The sequence below is a fragment of the Nerophis ophidion genome, linkage group LG25, assembly GCF_033978795.1.
Source record: "Nerophis ophidion isolate RoL-2023_Sa linkage group LG25, RoL_Noph_v1.0, whole genome shotgun sequence".
In the NCBI taxonomy this organism is placed as follows: domain Eukaryota; kingdom Metazoa; phylum Chordata; class Actinopteri; order Syngnathiformes; family Syngnathidae; genus Nerophis; species Nerophis ophidion.
Genome location: NC_084635.1, coordinates 35,533,182 through 35,548,830, shown reverse-complemented (window position 1 = coordinate 35,548,830; position 15,649 = coordinate 35,533,182). Strand labels below are relative to the sequence as shown.

Here is a 15,649-nt window from a genome sequence, read left to right as displayed (position 1 = left end):
TGTGCTAACAGTTTTTTTACTATTTAGAATGCACAAAAAAGGGTGTTCTTGTTTCACATAAAGATTAATGGGAAACATTACCAAAAAAGAGAAACAAATATTTCTTCAAGTATGGATGTTAATTTGTTTTTATCACTAAATATGTTTTTGGACTCTGAAATGCGTTTGAATTTTGTGAATTGATCAAATTATGCTGACAATTTTATGGAATAAACATTTTTTTACAACCAACATTTTTAAATTTCAGTCAGAAAGAAAATTGTGTCTTGGAAATAAAATCTGAGTAAAATCTTTTAGGATTTAAAAATTCCGAGCAAAAAATATTTGTTAAAAAAACCTTCCAATACAATTTGAAAACTCAAGACTCACTTCAGGTAATTAGGACAGAATTTATAATTGGATTTTTATTAATTTAATAATTAAATAATTAGAACTGAATTAATATATATTTATTAATTTAATAATTAAATCATTGGAACTGAATAATAATTTGATATGTATTAATCTAATAATTAAATTAGGACTGAATTAATAATTTTATATTTATGCATTTATTTAATAAATAATTAGAATGAATTGATAGATAATTATTAATTTAATAATGAAATCATTAGTACTGAATCAATAATTATATATCCATTAATTTAATGATTGAATTATTGGGACTGAATTAATAATAAGTTATTTATTAATTTGATGATTAAGGCAGAATTAATAATCAGATATTAATTTTATAATTACAACTGAATTAATAACAAGATATGTATTAATTTAATAATTCCGACAGAATTAAATATTTAATAATTGAATAATAATTAGAACTTCATTAATAATGAGATATTTATTAATTAAATAAATAAATAGTTAGGACTGGAGCGTCTCATGGGCCGGTTCAGTTTGTTTTAGTTTTTAAACTGAATTTTTATACTCTGAATTTTAACAAACTGAACTTTTAAACTCACGTATTTTACTGAATATTTTGTATCCGATGAAATTGTCAGCATAATTTGGTGTAAAAAAAAAATCCAGTTCACAAAATTCAAGCGCAAAAAATTCAGTGACATAAAATCTGTGTCCAAAAAAGAGCTTCGGTAAAACATAAACAAAACTGAACCTCCATAATCATGTGCAAAGTGGGCAGCTGCGATTAAAAACACTAAAAGTAACGTAAGATAAATTACAATTAATGAGTCAATACACATGTGAAGACATCAAATGAAAGAAAAAAGGGACCACTGACTTACACACCTGCCTTTGGAAAATGAAAAATGTAAAAATCATGCAAATGAAAATGAACATAGAAATAAAAAGACTTTTCCTGCAATCGGCCACAACATGCATAAATGTACATCAAGTGGAATACAACAGTAAATACTTATTGCATGGTACTATGTTGTCCTTTCTATGTACATACTTGGACTTGCAACGCTGTGCATCAGCTGAAGTCCTGGAGGTGACCAACACGAGGTGCGGGTGACACCACAGGCTGGTGAGCGTCCCTTGCACCCGCCGTCAGTGAAGGCACCACAATGCCGTCCTGTGTTCTGAGGTCTGCTGTGTCCAGTGGGAAAGTGAACTTGAGAGGCCAGTGAGCATGGCACAAAGACGTGAGGACGCCTCCCGGTGGTCCTTGGACCCTGTAGACCGGGGCCAGCGTGAAGAAATAGTAGAAGACTGAAAGAGTACCAAGAAAAGGTAAATACATCCAAGGATTTGCGGTTGTGCTGCTGGTGGCACTCGGATCGACAGACTCGGTGAGTTCTTGGCAGCTGGACTCTACGGCGTGCTCGCTGGTCTGAGGCGGCCTTGCTAGAAAGGGGTGTGGTCTGCAGGGTACATCACAGGCAACCAGTTCTCCGTGAAAGTAGCACAGTGCGTCCATTTCAGGTGACGCATGAGCTGGAAAAACACAGGAAGTCAGTTTTACTTGGATGACGGAGCTCTTACTTTTATACAACATCAATCTAACAACCCTCGTTCCGGACCAGGGGTGTCCAGACTTTTTTGGACTTGGAGCCCACCTGACTGCATGTAAAGTAACAATTTATAAATAAATAATTAAATACATAAAGAAATATACAAAGATATAAATAAATAATATATATACATACATATACAAATAAATATATAGATAAATATATACACATATATATATATACACACACACACACACACACACACATATATATATATATATATATATACACACACATACATATATACATATATATATATATATATACACACACATATTCATACACACACATACTGTATATACATACAAACATATACATATACACACATATATATATACGTACATACATACACACACACACACATATATATATATATATATATATAAATATATAAAGAGAGTGATGCCCTCAGCACAGAGCGATGGGAGAGAGGTGTATGGTCAGAGAGTGTTTGGGTCCTGTGTGTGTTTTGTCTCGTCTTGTCTCCTAGTAACAGTGGTACTATGGTATTGTTAGTGTACAAGAGTTTTTCTTGTTTTTGTTTATATAGTATTGTTCTTGTATTATATTGTTTATGTTAAATGTGGAATGAGTGAAAGGGGTTGGGATATTGTAAGCATCTGCTTCATCCAACCTCTTTTCAAGCCTTGCATGATTATCTCTGCCAAAAATGTAAAAAAAAAAAAAGCGTTTTGTTGTACTGTGCAGGTTTGAAATAAATATTTCAATCAAAAAAAAAATTTTAAATGAAAAAAATATATATATATATATATGTTTAAATATATATATATATATGTTTATTTATTTATTTATTTTTTACCATGACTAGGGAAGGTTGTTTTGATTGTGTCTTATATATAGACACTGCGCTAAAAGTACAAAGTAAATTTCAAAGTCGTTGAGTTGATTTTCTCTAATTTTTCACATATTGGTAAAAAATGTGTGGCATTCAGAAATGACATGGTGTTTGAAATAATTTGAAAATACTCCGCGCTGCAATGTTTCATTGAACTCATGGTCTCACGGGCCAAATATCAGACGCTAGCAGGTTGTAATTGGCCCGGGGGCCGTAGTTTGGACACGCCTGTCAGATTACCAACTAAAGGCCAAATAAAAATATGCATGGATAAAGGACTCTTGTCTCCTTGTTAACTATAGCATCCAGCCATCGTGCCCCTCGCCATATTTACTCTGCAACATCCAGGGATCTTAGGGGCAGTTTGGAATGTCTTTTGAGATAGAAGCAATTGATTTGTTCACCTAACTCACCTAAAGCACAGTGCAGATAATTATTGTAGCGTTTTATCATTTATTTGGAGCTTTTTTTTAATGTTATCAGTGTGACTTTATATTTCCTAACATTAAGCTGGCACTTATCACATATACTACTAATATAGCACTTTATAATATGTTTGTATAGTAAACAAACCTGCACTAAAATATAGACTTTTATCGAGGCTTGGACGCATTATTCATGTTCACATTGTTTCTAATGGAAAACATGTACAAATGGAGTATGTAAAACAGGGTTCCACTGTAAGTTATTTCAAGAAATGCAACATCAAAAATAGGCTTTTTTTTATGTTGCTCATACCTGGATGCAGTTCCTCATGTTTTCTTTGCTGGGTTTCTCCTCCACCATTTTGGAGGCATACTTCAAGGCTCTGCCATACATCTTGTTCACCAGAGCATGTTTGTAGGAGAACATCAGTACCTGAATTTAAAAAAATAAAAAAATGTCCATGAACCTGTTCACCACAACTTTTAGAGAGTCATTGGTCTTTCCCCTCCTCGTATCTTTGGAACATTTGGCTGAAAGCTCCAATATTGTACATTCACACAAAAACATCAGGAGTTACATTTGTAACTTCACTTAGGATTATGGTGGACAAGGGGAAGAGTTGGCAGGAGAAGGCGTTTCCCAGCATGCTTTGCTTTTTTTTACAAATCACAGTGGAACCTGGATTTAGGAACCCCTCTATTTGCAAACTTTGTGTCAAGCCTGCAGGTAAATATCAGTGTGCAGCATTTGTGGAGAGGCGTAGCCCCCCTTGTCACATGCTGCCACTAGTCACCACTCAGCGCTTCTTTCGCAATTTTAACAAGTTTTGTCCATTTTGCCAAGTCAATATGAGTCCCAAAAATACAACAGACCAGGGTTGAAAGGAGGAGGGAATGGCTGCAGATTAAAAAGACTATAAGAGGAATACATTAATGGCGTTTAGAAGTATGGAAGAATCAATGAAGCCGGTGTCGCACCGCAGCAACTTTTAATTGTGATGAGACCGGACTTTTCTGGAAAATATGCCAAAGAAGACTTATTTCACAGCGGAGAAGAGCTTTCCTCCCTCGATGTGCTCCTTTCTAGTCGGTTCCTCCTTTGTTGATGTAAGTAGATTTAACTTTCTTAAATGTTTATTATTGCAGCAATATAGTTGTCAAAGTTAGGGATTTTGTGATTACTGATCGTTTGTGAGGGCACCAGAGTGACTTCTGTGTGCAGAACAGCAACTTCTTCTTGTTTTAGATCGGAAATAAAGAGAAACTTGATCCATCACAAATGTGTTATGATTGTTTGATATACAGTACAGTATAGCACATTATATTGTGTTGAAAGTGTACCAACCTTCACTAAAACATGGATTCTGGTCACAGCTGGAACCCATTATTCAGATTCATTATGTGTTTCACGATGCAAACTTTTCTATTTACAAACCCTGTTCAAGACAAAATCAAGTTTGTAAATCAAGGTTCTGCTGTGTCGAGGGCAGTGATTCTCAAAGGGTGGTATGCGGGCTCCATCTAGACCAGGGGTAGGGAACCTATGGCTCTAGAGCCAGATGTGGCTCTTTTGATGACTGCATCTGGCTCTCAGATAAATCTTAGCTAACATTGCTTAACACGATAAGTCATGAATAATTCCGCTGGTAATCACAGTGTTAAAAATAACGTTCAAATAATAAAACATTCTCATGCGTTTTAATCCAACCGTTTGTTTTCTACCGCACCTGTTCAAGATGTCGCATTAATGGTAAGAAGTATTAGAGTTATTATTGGTTAACTTTAGAATAACAATGTTATTAAAAAGAATAAGAGACATATTATTCTCTAAAAATGTTGGTCTTACTTAAAAATGCACCCATCTAGATGTATTCAGTGTTAGAAAATATTATACGGCTCTCACGGAAATACATTTTGAAATATCTGGCTTTCATGGCTCTCTCAGCCAAAAAGGTTCCCGACCCCTGATCAAAGAACCACTTAATTAAATATTCAAACACAGTGGTACTGTTCGTATTGTGTGTAATTTTAAAGTGGCTAAAATATTAAATATACTTGTTGATTAAAACCTCTGTCTTGTTTTTAATGAATAATTACGCCTAGTACTCTCCTGTATTTGTATGTAGGTCATTATGTTGGTACTCTGACAGCCAAGTGTTTTCTGAGGTGGTACTTGGTAAAACAAGTTTAAAAACCACCGGTCTAGGGAATAAAAGGAGAGCGATCATATTCTTTACAGTTGTCTTCAGATGAGACGTCGCGGGTTCAAGACGCCATGCGGTGGTAAAACATGCTACGTTTGAGTAACATGTACGTAAATATCATAATACAATAGTCAACTTAAATTGAAACAGAGTATTTTGGAATAGGCGTTGAGACATTTCAATGTCAAAATAATGAAGTTTTGGACTAAATAAAAAAAAAAAAGAACAATCCTCACCTTGGACTCAGTCAGCTCCGCCCACTTCTGCACCTCCCAGAAGGTCTCCATCAGATTGTCAGCCACACCCTGCAGCGTGTCGTCAGAACTGCTTGGCAACTGGACGCCAATATCCTCCACATCGGCTTGGCCCGTGGCGACGGTGCCGCTAGAGTCCTGAGGCGTGGGCGTGACAAGCTGGTCGGCCAGAGCGCAGCCCTTCCTACACAGAGCGTCCAGCAGGCTTGACTTCTGCTTCTCCATGTCCCTGAAACCACCACGTGCATGTCAAGACTCGCACTTGGCGACACGACAGAGCAGTGCGAGGGTTTGTGGTCGAATGGGCGACATCACAGCCACGTACGTCTTGATGGAGGCGGCGTCAGGTCGAGGGTCCGTTTTCAGGGTGAAGAAAACAGCCAAGGCGGTCTGGTCAATGTGGGAGATGACCGTGTCGGCGGCGGATACTACCTCCCGCAGACGTTTTACACGCTCCTAAAACAGCAACAGGAGGAAAGAGTGGCATGGACACTATGTGCAAATGATGTTTTATGAAATAGGAACCTCTCTATTTGGGAACCTTTTGTTCCTAATTGAACAATATTGCGGTCTAAAACAAGACATTTGTCAAATAAACAGCGTGTTAAAACATGTCTGTGTCACTCAACTTAAAGTAGCAGTAGAGTGGAAAAACAAGTTGTCTTTATATTGAAGCTATTATCATATCAATCTTATTTATGACACCTAATGACCTACAAAGTTTGCGAATAAATAGATATGATCAAAATAGAATCAATCTCACATAGATTCCCAGGCCATTTTGAGTAAAGATGTCCGATAATATCGGCCGATACATGTTTTAAAATGTAATATCGGAAATTATCGGTATATTAATGTCTTTTTTTAAAATGGCGCTGGACAGAGCAGTTTCGTCTGAAAGTCAGCAGCCCCTCCCCTCTCCTCTCTCTCCGCCACACACAACACAGGAGTAAACGACTGCAGCATGAGAGGTTTACTGGCGATGCTTGATGACCTCATCAAACCGCTGCTCGTGGAGCATAACAGCAAGAGTGTGTTGTTGCCGGTGCTGTAGCCGTGGCTAACAAGCGAGCTCGCTCGGTGACTGACTAACGACACCATGTCTAAGGTTTGGGATTATTTTAAAGTGTCTGACGGATTAAAAACTGGCAATTTGCAATGACTGCAAAAAGTTGGTTATGTGAGGAGGAAGCAAGACGTCTTCCTTCAGCATTTCAGAAGCTCTGGCACTCACCACTAGCTTGCAGCACATTTTTGTTACTCATACAAATATGTTAGAGCAGGGCAGACTGAGCCCAGTTTATAATTTCCAGGTATACAGTATACCAGGCAGTCTTGCACTACAGGAGGACTATGTTATTGTTTACTTTATGACTCTGGTATAGTCTGGACTGAAGCTGTGTGCCTTCATTGTTTTTGAGGCATGTTTAAAAAAGTATGTACTTTGTGAAAGTCAAAATATAGTATATCCCATAGTTGTAGTGGCTATCAGGATTATCTCAGGGAGAGCATGTCCCACATTCCAAGCTGCTGTTTTGAGGCTTGTTAAAAAAAATAATGCACTTTGTGACTTCAATAATAAATATGGCAGTGTCATGTTGGCACTTTTTTCCATAACTTGAGTTGAAGTTGTTCTCTTATTTTGTAAAACCTTGTTACATTATTTAATGCATCCAGCGGGGCATCACAACAAAATGAGGCATAATAACGTGTTCATTCCTCAACTGTATATAACGGTATCGGTAATTAAGAGATGGACAATATCGGAACATCAGATATTGGCAGAAAAGGCATTATCAGAGATCTCTAATTTTGAGAGATAATGAGGAAGCCAGTCACGTAATTGCTTGACGTTGCGTTAGGAACCGCAGATCCCTTCCCCATCAACAACAATGCAAATCATGCAGACTTTGTGAGAGCCTACAACGATAACTTTGGTAAAAATAATGATCCAGAATCATATATTGTTGGTACTGGATATAGGGAGGATGAGCGACAGTGGATGAAAAGCGTTACATCTCATTCAGGGGCCGCCTCTTTTACGCACACACGGCCTGTTCTCCCTGTCGGTCAGCTCCTTCCTTTCTTGTCAGCTCATCCTTTGTAACTGGAATTTACTTTTTTAAATGTTCACTATTGTAGCAATATGATTGTTAAAGTTAAGGGTCTTTGTGATTTCTGATCATTTGTGAGGGCACCAAAGAAACCTGTGTGTGTGTGCCTGGCAGTTTAGATTGCCTTTGTTATTGTTTTGGCTTGTTAATAAAGATAAAGTGGATTGTTATGTTTGTTTGATATAAATTACTTTATATTGTGTCCAAACCTTCACTAAAATATAGACTTTTTTCGAGGCTAGAACTCGTTATTACATTGTTTCTAATGCAGAAATACAAACTTTTCGATAAACTTGAAGTTCGACTGCACATAAAAAGGGTGTCTCCTTGATGGCTCGTTACCTTTTCAGAGTCCAGCTGATGTAATCTTTGCACATGCAAAGGAAGGTAATCTGAGTAATTCTCCTTCAGGTCATCATAAAGCGAACAAGAGTCTAACCTGACAGAAAGGGAAAAATAATGAATAAGAAAGAATATTTTGAGAAAACCTGTTTTTCAAACACCGACTTTGTCATCCACTGAATCTTCAAGTCTCTCATGGCTTCCGCAAACTCTTCTTTAACGTCCTTCTCTTTGTCGCCGTCCTTGTCCTTCTCCTTCCCTCCGTTCTTCGCCTTGTTGGGCGCAGGGATCAGGTGGTAGACGACAGAAACTATGTCCTGCACAAACACAAAAAGTGGGGAAAATCAAGTAACAACAAGAAGTCAGCAGCGACATTACCACCTGTGCCAAAATAAAACCAAACAAAACAAAAAAATGTCAATATAAGCTGTGATCACAGCTTTTTCAAACAGCCTCTTGCATTATTCCAAAAAAATCAATTAGTAAAGAGTTGACCTTAGGTGCAAAAGAAACAAAAAGTGCATGAACATTTGAACACAAGCGTTTCGACACTGCATCAAATCTGTCCATTGGACCAACGCTGCCATCACCCCTCCATGAATAGGGTTCCATCTTAAATCTGACAATCATGCATTCTTACTTTGAAAGAAATCTGTTGAGACACCAACAAGGAAGACGGACGAAAGAAAATACAATGTGGTTCTGTCAAAACAAAAAGCTAGTTCAGTCCTAAGTCCACACATCACCAGACATTTCCAACTTCTATGAAGACACGTTTGACATACTTTCACAGAAAAATGGAAATAAATGGAACAAATCTCAAAAGTGGGGTAGAGAGCATTTTCCACAAGGTAGGAGAGCAGAGGGCGCTCTGTTGTTCGGGGTTTTTAGCTCATCCAGTACCTTTTTAAACTTTCTTTGTCGTTTTGCAGAGGACTGCCCCTGGTGGTCAGAATAGCACACAGTAAGGAAGAGACAACACAAGCACACCAACAAAGGATTCTTTTTGTTTCCTTCATTTCTCTTTCATTCTCACTTAGGGATTCAATGGAGACACTATTAGACTTGGACATCGGGAATCAAACAATACCATGTGGGAAAGGATACTTTTCCATTGAGCAGGTTCAATGCAAAACAAAAAAAAATATCAATACTTTGGCATCGCTGCCACTGAGGAAAGGCTCTTCCAACAATAGTAAAACATGCAGATTTTGACCTTTGAATACAGTCAAGTCTGAAAATATTCATACTTCTGGCTTAAAGTATTTTATTTTATTGGAGATGATGTCTCACAGAATATGTTAATGTATAAGAGACTTTATTATGGGGAAAACAATATTTATTTGCTTTTATTTACATTTGAACAAAATCAAAGTCAAATTATGCCAGGTGTATTAATAATCAACATCTACACTAACTACGGTTAGAGATGTAACAATATGAACATTTCCTCTGATCCTTATCGTGACCAAAATGATTACGATTATCTTCATTATCGTTGAATGTGCTCAAAAAGTACTTATACACACACTGAATATTTTTACCAAGTAATTTTTTCAATAACTAATATAAATAAAAATACTTTTAGAAAAGCCACTATTTTGTATGTTTTGTGTTTTGTACAAAGTAACTTTTTCCACATTATATTATGTTACACCCCTACTTTAAAATGAAATAAATTCATGTTTGGCCTAAACATTCTACACAAAATACCCCATAATAAAAATTTAAAACAATATTTGTATTTATTTAAATGAAATAAACATTTTAAAAAATCCGGTACATGTACATATGCTCAATACTTTAAGAGGTACAGCAAAAAGGAATGGGCAAAGACGAATGGACGAAACTGCCCAAAGATAGGTTTGCCAAGTTTGTGTGATCGTATTTAAGAAGACTTAAGGCTGTAAATGCCTCAACAAAGTATTGAACAAAGGCTGCAAATACTTATGAATATGTGATTTAAAAAAAACAATGCAATTTAAAACCCTATGGGGTTATTCTCTGTAGATTTTTAAGGACAAACATTAAATTATTCCATTTAGAATGAAGGCTGTAACATAATAAAAAAAAGTGAAGTGCTTTGAATACTTTGCGGATGCACTGTATGCTTCACTGATAGTGTAGAGATGTGTGTGTCCAAGTTAAAGGAAACGGCAGGCCGTCTTCTTCTAAAGGATTTATTACAGTCTTTGCAAACTGGGAAACATTTGCTGTGGTCTGGAACAACAAGGCACACAAACAACTATGAGAAATGTAGCCGATATTACATACAGATAATGTGTCATGAGACATGCAAAAATAAATTAAATACACAGAGGACATGAGTAAAGGAAATTAAATGAGCTCAAATATATCTACAAATGAGGCATAATGATGCTATATGTACATACAACTAGCATGTTAGCATCCATTAGCTTGCCGTCATGCACTGACCAAATATGCCTGATTAGTACGCCACACAAGTCAATAACATCAACAAAGCTCACCTTTGTGCATTCCCGCACAGTATAAAATACTTAGTTGACAAAATTAGGGGTGAGTTCAAAGACTGTAGAAATTAGTAGGACAAACCGGCGCTCACCAAACACTCTCACCAGTGAAGCATGTTTGATATAAACTGTGGGATTTTTAACAATTAGGGAAGTTTGACTCATGTTTGTCCTCCTACAGAAACCATATTCAAAATAAAATGTTAAAATATTCCCCCCCACTTTTTTCCATTTCAATACATTTTTTAAAAAAGCTCCAGAGAGCCACAAGGGCGGCGCTAAAGACAGACCCCCAGGTTATGGTATGTCTTTTCTTCCATCCATCCATTTTCTACCGCCTATTCCCTTTGGGTTTGCGGGGGGAGCTGGAGCCTATCTTAGCTTCAATCGGGCAGAAGGCGGTGTACACCCTGGACAAGTCGCCACCTCATCGCAGGGCCATTTTCTTAATGGGGAAAAACGTCAATGTCTATTGTTTATATGTTAGCATTTAGGCTGGCTAAGAGGCGCCAGTCAGTCTGTGAGTTTATCAACCACGGTTATCAATCACATTTTTTCCATCATTTAAAGTTAAAAGGGCATTACTAACCTTCATGAGTTTTACCGCAGTTATTATTATTAATGTTGATCGTTACATACCTAATTTAGGTAAGGAATCATGGCCCTTCAAAGTAAAAACAGAATTTAAAAAATCATTGGTCCTTCTTTGCAGGTACAAAAACTTTGACTCATCCAGGAAGACAAGATTTTAAAGTATCTTTGTGGGAATTATTGCCTACTGATCCAGGAGAGAATTTGTGGGATCAGAGTTAATTCATGGCTCAAAATCTTAGTTTAGGTCTTCCTAAAAGGTAGGCAAGACGTTCAGGTCAGTCAAGATTTTCCACTAAAGTGAACTAAAATGTTAGTTTTATAATCATATTTTCCCCACAATTCTAATAGTCAAATAAATTGTTTTCTCATTTTTCTTCAGCCTTTCCTTGGAGCCAGAGGTGTTATCAGAACAAGTTTAATACGGAGTCATCTAATTACAGAAAACGCGGCAGCCAAACCAGATAAGTGGAGACTAACAGGTTTTCTGTGGCGGCAGATGAATCAGAGAAGAAAGAGAATAACGTTGACGGGCAATAAAAACAAGTTCCACATCACCGCTGATTCACTGACACAAGCGACCACTTCAGGTGACGCTCTTTTGAAAGCGAAACCCAACGGCTTTAGAAGAAGGTATTTCAAGCCTAATCTTTAGGATCAAACCATTTAAATGATCAGATTCTTCATTTGAATAACTAAGTTCATATGTACAGATCAAGCCAAAAGTTTGGACACACCTTCTCATTTCAATGCGTTTTTATTTTTTCCTTCAAGACTACTGTATTTCCTTGAATTGCCGCCAGGGCGCAAATTAATTTAAAACTTCTTCTCACTCCGGCACTTACCAAAGGCATGCGGTAAAGTCAAGCATGCGCTAATTATTTAAAACCTCTTCTCACTCCGGCACTTTCCGAAGGCATGAGGTAAATTTAGGCCTGCGTTTAAAAATTTGAATTGGATGAAAAGCACATTTAATAAAAAAAAAAAACGGTTATTATGGTCTTCCCTTTACTTATAAATGAAGTCCATGCGCAGCTCCTTCTGATCAAAAGCATCAATAACTTGTTTATAGAAGTCTTCCTTCTCTTTCTTCAGTTTTAAAAGTCTCTCTGTCTCGATGGAGATCTTCCTTTATTACCTCCTACTTCCATTGAAAGTCCAGTTTAGAAAACTGTTTTATTTTAGATATGTAATCCTCCATGTTAAAAGTGCAAGCGAGAGGAAAAAAATAAAGGATCGCTGCTCACTCTTGCTGCTTGTTGTCACTTCTTCTGCAGCCGAGTAGTCGCAAGAAGGATCACTAGCGCCCTCTACCACCAGGAGGCGGGAATCATTTAATGACTCATATTTGACACACGCAGCTACGGTATATTAATAAAACATAGCTGCTTACTGTTCTTTTTAGCATATTCAATAGCTTGGACCTTAAATCCTACTGAATAGCTCTTAATCTTCTTCCCTTTATGCCATTTCAAATGATTGAAATCAGCCTCCTCCATTTTGAAAATGATGACAGGTGAAGTGTCACTCGTGACGTGACGAGTTTGACCCGGCGGAAATTCTAGGCAGGCGCATACTATATACCCGGCAGCAATTCAAGGAAATACGGTATTTACCTTGGAGATTGTCACTGAAGGCATCAAAACTATGACACCTGTAAAGTGAAAACCATTTCAGGCGACTACCTCTTAAAGTTCATGGAGAGAATACCAAGAGTGTGCAAAGCAGGAGAGCAAAGGGTGGCTATTTTGAAGAAACTAGAATATAAAACATGTTTTCAGTTATTTCACCTTTTTTTTTGTTAAGTACAAAACGCAACATGTGTTCAGTCATAGTTTGAACGCATTGAATAAGAAGGTGTGTCCAAACTTTTGGCCAATACTGTATTTGTACAATCTGAGGTACAGGACTGACACATCTGAAAGGACTCAAGTCACTCACTGCTTTCTTCCCGTACTCGCTCTTCGCCACAACAAGAGACCCTGAGAGATAGCATCCTGGACTTGTACCTTTCGGAATCCTGAATAACGGACAAACAGAAACAACAGGGACAGAAATATAATTATTTATCATAGTGGAGCGTATGTGAAAACTACGTCCATACAATTAGTGCGGAATAGGTTTGGTGCCTGAATTACACATTGTGTTTAAAAACAATGCCTTTTTCTAGCTACAGAATTTTGTGGCAAAATACTCATTTGAACACTTCAATATGAGGAATAACATTCTAACTGATATTTTTGGCATCCCAATTGATCCATTTCCGAGTGTCGATACGATATTTACACAATACATTATACAACTGAAAATGTTTTATAGCAAGTAACTAATGTAAAGACAACAATACATTTTTATAAGGCTTATTTTATTAAATCTGGAATTTTCTAATATTTTTGTAAATCCGATGATGTAGTAAATGCTACATATATTTTTCAAGCAAAATAAAGTGGCTTGTGCACAACTATTAGCTCCTATTTAAATTATTTGGGTTTCGCTCTCCAAGCCTTCCTGTATCCAGACTTACTCCCGCAGTTTGTAAACAATAACAAAAAACAACCCAAAAATTAATATGTAATAATAAAAACAAGTAAAAGATAAATACAGCTGTAATTACTTTAGTATTTTTTTACACTACTACGCCAGGTATCGATTGTATCGACATCTGGATCGTACACTTTACACTAAAGCTTTAGCGGTTAGCTTCTTGTGTCGTCCTGCTCGCTGAGTAGCGTGCTTAGCCCTTCCTTTCCCTCTAATCATCCAGTAGTAATGACACTCTGAAGAAAATGTGGTTATTTTCTGAAGAAAATGTGTTTATTTTCTGCCATGACGGCAAAGATTAGTATCTTCAAAGCAGTTTTGCATTGTGCATAGACAACATGTTCAAAGTCGAGCCGGTGTTCTGGCAAGACATGCACCCTGGAATTCATGCAACTACCACATCTGCGGTGCCTTCCAAGGTTTCTAAAATGTTCCCTTTTTTTCTTGCCCGGATGTAATATCAGAGCCGAGGATGTCGTTGTGAGAATAGCATACATCAAGCACCAAAATATGATTCTGGTGTATACCTATCAAATTTGCTAAAGAAGCTAGCCTATGAAGATTAACATGCGAGCAAGTACGATACGTGAAGTAACAAAATATTTGACGCGGATGTGTATACCTGCAAAACTTGCCAAAAAAAATCCATCATGCTAATATCTGAATGCTAATAATTGTGCCACGAGCCGGTAAGAAATTAGCCACAGGCCGTAAATGGCCCTCGGACCACACTTTGGACACCACTGATCTACAGCTATGTCAGTCTGGCCATGGAGGAATAATGAAGAAATATTTGCGATAGAGATGTCTGATGATATTGGCCGATAAATGTTTTAAAATGTAATATCGTAAATGATCGGTATCTGTTTCAAAAGGTAAAATAATGACTTTTTACAACGCTGCTGTACAGAGCAGTACATAGGTGGTAAAACACGGACGTAGGGAGCAGTTGCGTCTTCCAGTCAGCAGCCCCTCCCCTCTCTCCCACACACAACACAGGAGTAGACAACTGCAGCATGAGAGGGTTTACTGGCGACGCTTGATGACCTCATCAAACCGCCGCGAGCGTAGCATAACAACAACAGGAGCGTGTTGTTGCCGGTGCTGTAGCCGTGGCTAACAAGCGAGCTCGCTCGGTGACTGACTAACGACACCATGTCTGTGGTTTGGGATTATTTTAAAGTGTGTCTGACGGATAAAAAACTGGCAATTTGCAATGACTGAAAAACTGTGGTTATGTGAGGAGGAACCAAGTCGTCTTCTTTTAATACAAGCAATTTGATCTCCAACCTCTTCTAGAATCACATGGAGATTCACATTGAATAGAAGCGGAAGATGGATGAAAAGCAAACACCAAAAGCAGCTTGCAGTGAACGGAGGTGAGGTGCCCTGTCTCAACGCAGCATTTCAGAAGCTCTGGCTGACTGCTAGGCCACTTCAAGCACTCACCACTAGCTTGCAGCACATTTGTGTTACTCACACAAATACATTAGAGCAGGGCAGATTGAGCCCAGTTTATAATTTCCTGTTATACAGTATGACAGGCAGTCTTGCACTACAGGAGGACTATGTTATTGTTTACTTTATGACTCTAGCATACTCTGGACAGAAGCTGTGTGCCTTCATTGTTTTTGTAGCCGTTGTTTTGGGGCATGTTTAAAAAAATTTTTAAAAATAATGCACTTTGTGAAAGTCTAAGTATATTATTTCCCATAGATTTAGTGGGTATTGGGATTATCTCAGGGAGAGCATGTCCCAAATTCTAAGCTGCTGTTTTGAGGCATGTTAAAAAATAATGCACTTTGTGACTTCAATAATAAATATGGCAGCGCCATGTTGGCACTTTTTTCCATA

The 15,649-nt window shown here is 37.5% G+C and overlaps 1 protein-coding gene across 2 annotated transcripts in view; it reads right to left on the bottom strand.

The window, feature by feature from the left end:
* tpp2 (tripeptidyl peptidase 2) overlaps nt 1-15,649 on the bottom strand; it is a 44,156-nt gene that overhangs the window by 1,154 nt on the left and 27,353 nt on the right. The window contains exons 22-29 of one of the 2 annotated variants that reach the window (XM_061887644.1): nt 13,196-13,274; nt 9,075-9,113; nt 8,337-8,488; nt 8,172-8,268; nt 6,041-6,171; nt 5,698-5,944; nt 3,571-3,690; nt 1-1,899 (exon numbers count right to left, since the gene is read on the bottom strand). The exon at nt 1-1,899 is cut by the window's left edge and continues 1,154 nt beyond it. In XM_061887644.1, coding sequence (XP_061743628.1) covers nt 1,810-1,899; nt 3,571-3,690; nt 5,698-5,944; nt 6,041-6,171; nt 8,172-8,268; nt 8,337-8,488; nt 9,075-9,113; nt 13,196-13,274 — 955 coding nt within the window. In that variant the 3' untranslated portion in view covers nt 1-1,809. The remainder of the gene's footprint in view (nt 1,900-3,570; nt 3,691-5,697; nt 5,945-6,040; nt 6,172-8,171; nt 8,269-8,336; nt 8,489-9,074; nt 9,114-13,195; nt 13,275-15,649) is intronic. The other variant, XM_061887645.1, reaches the window with a different exon arrangement.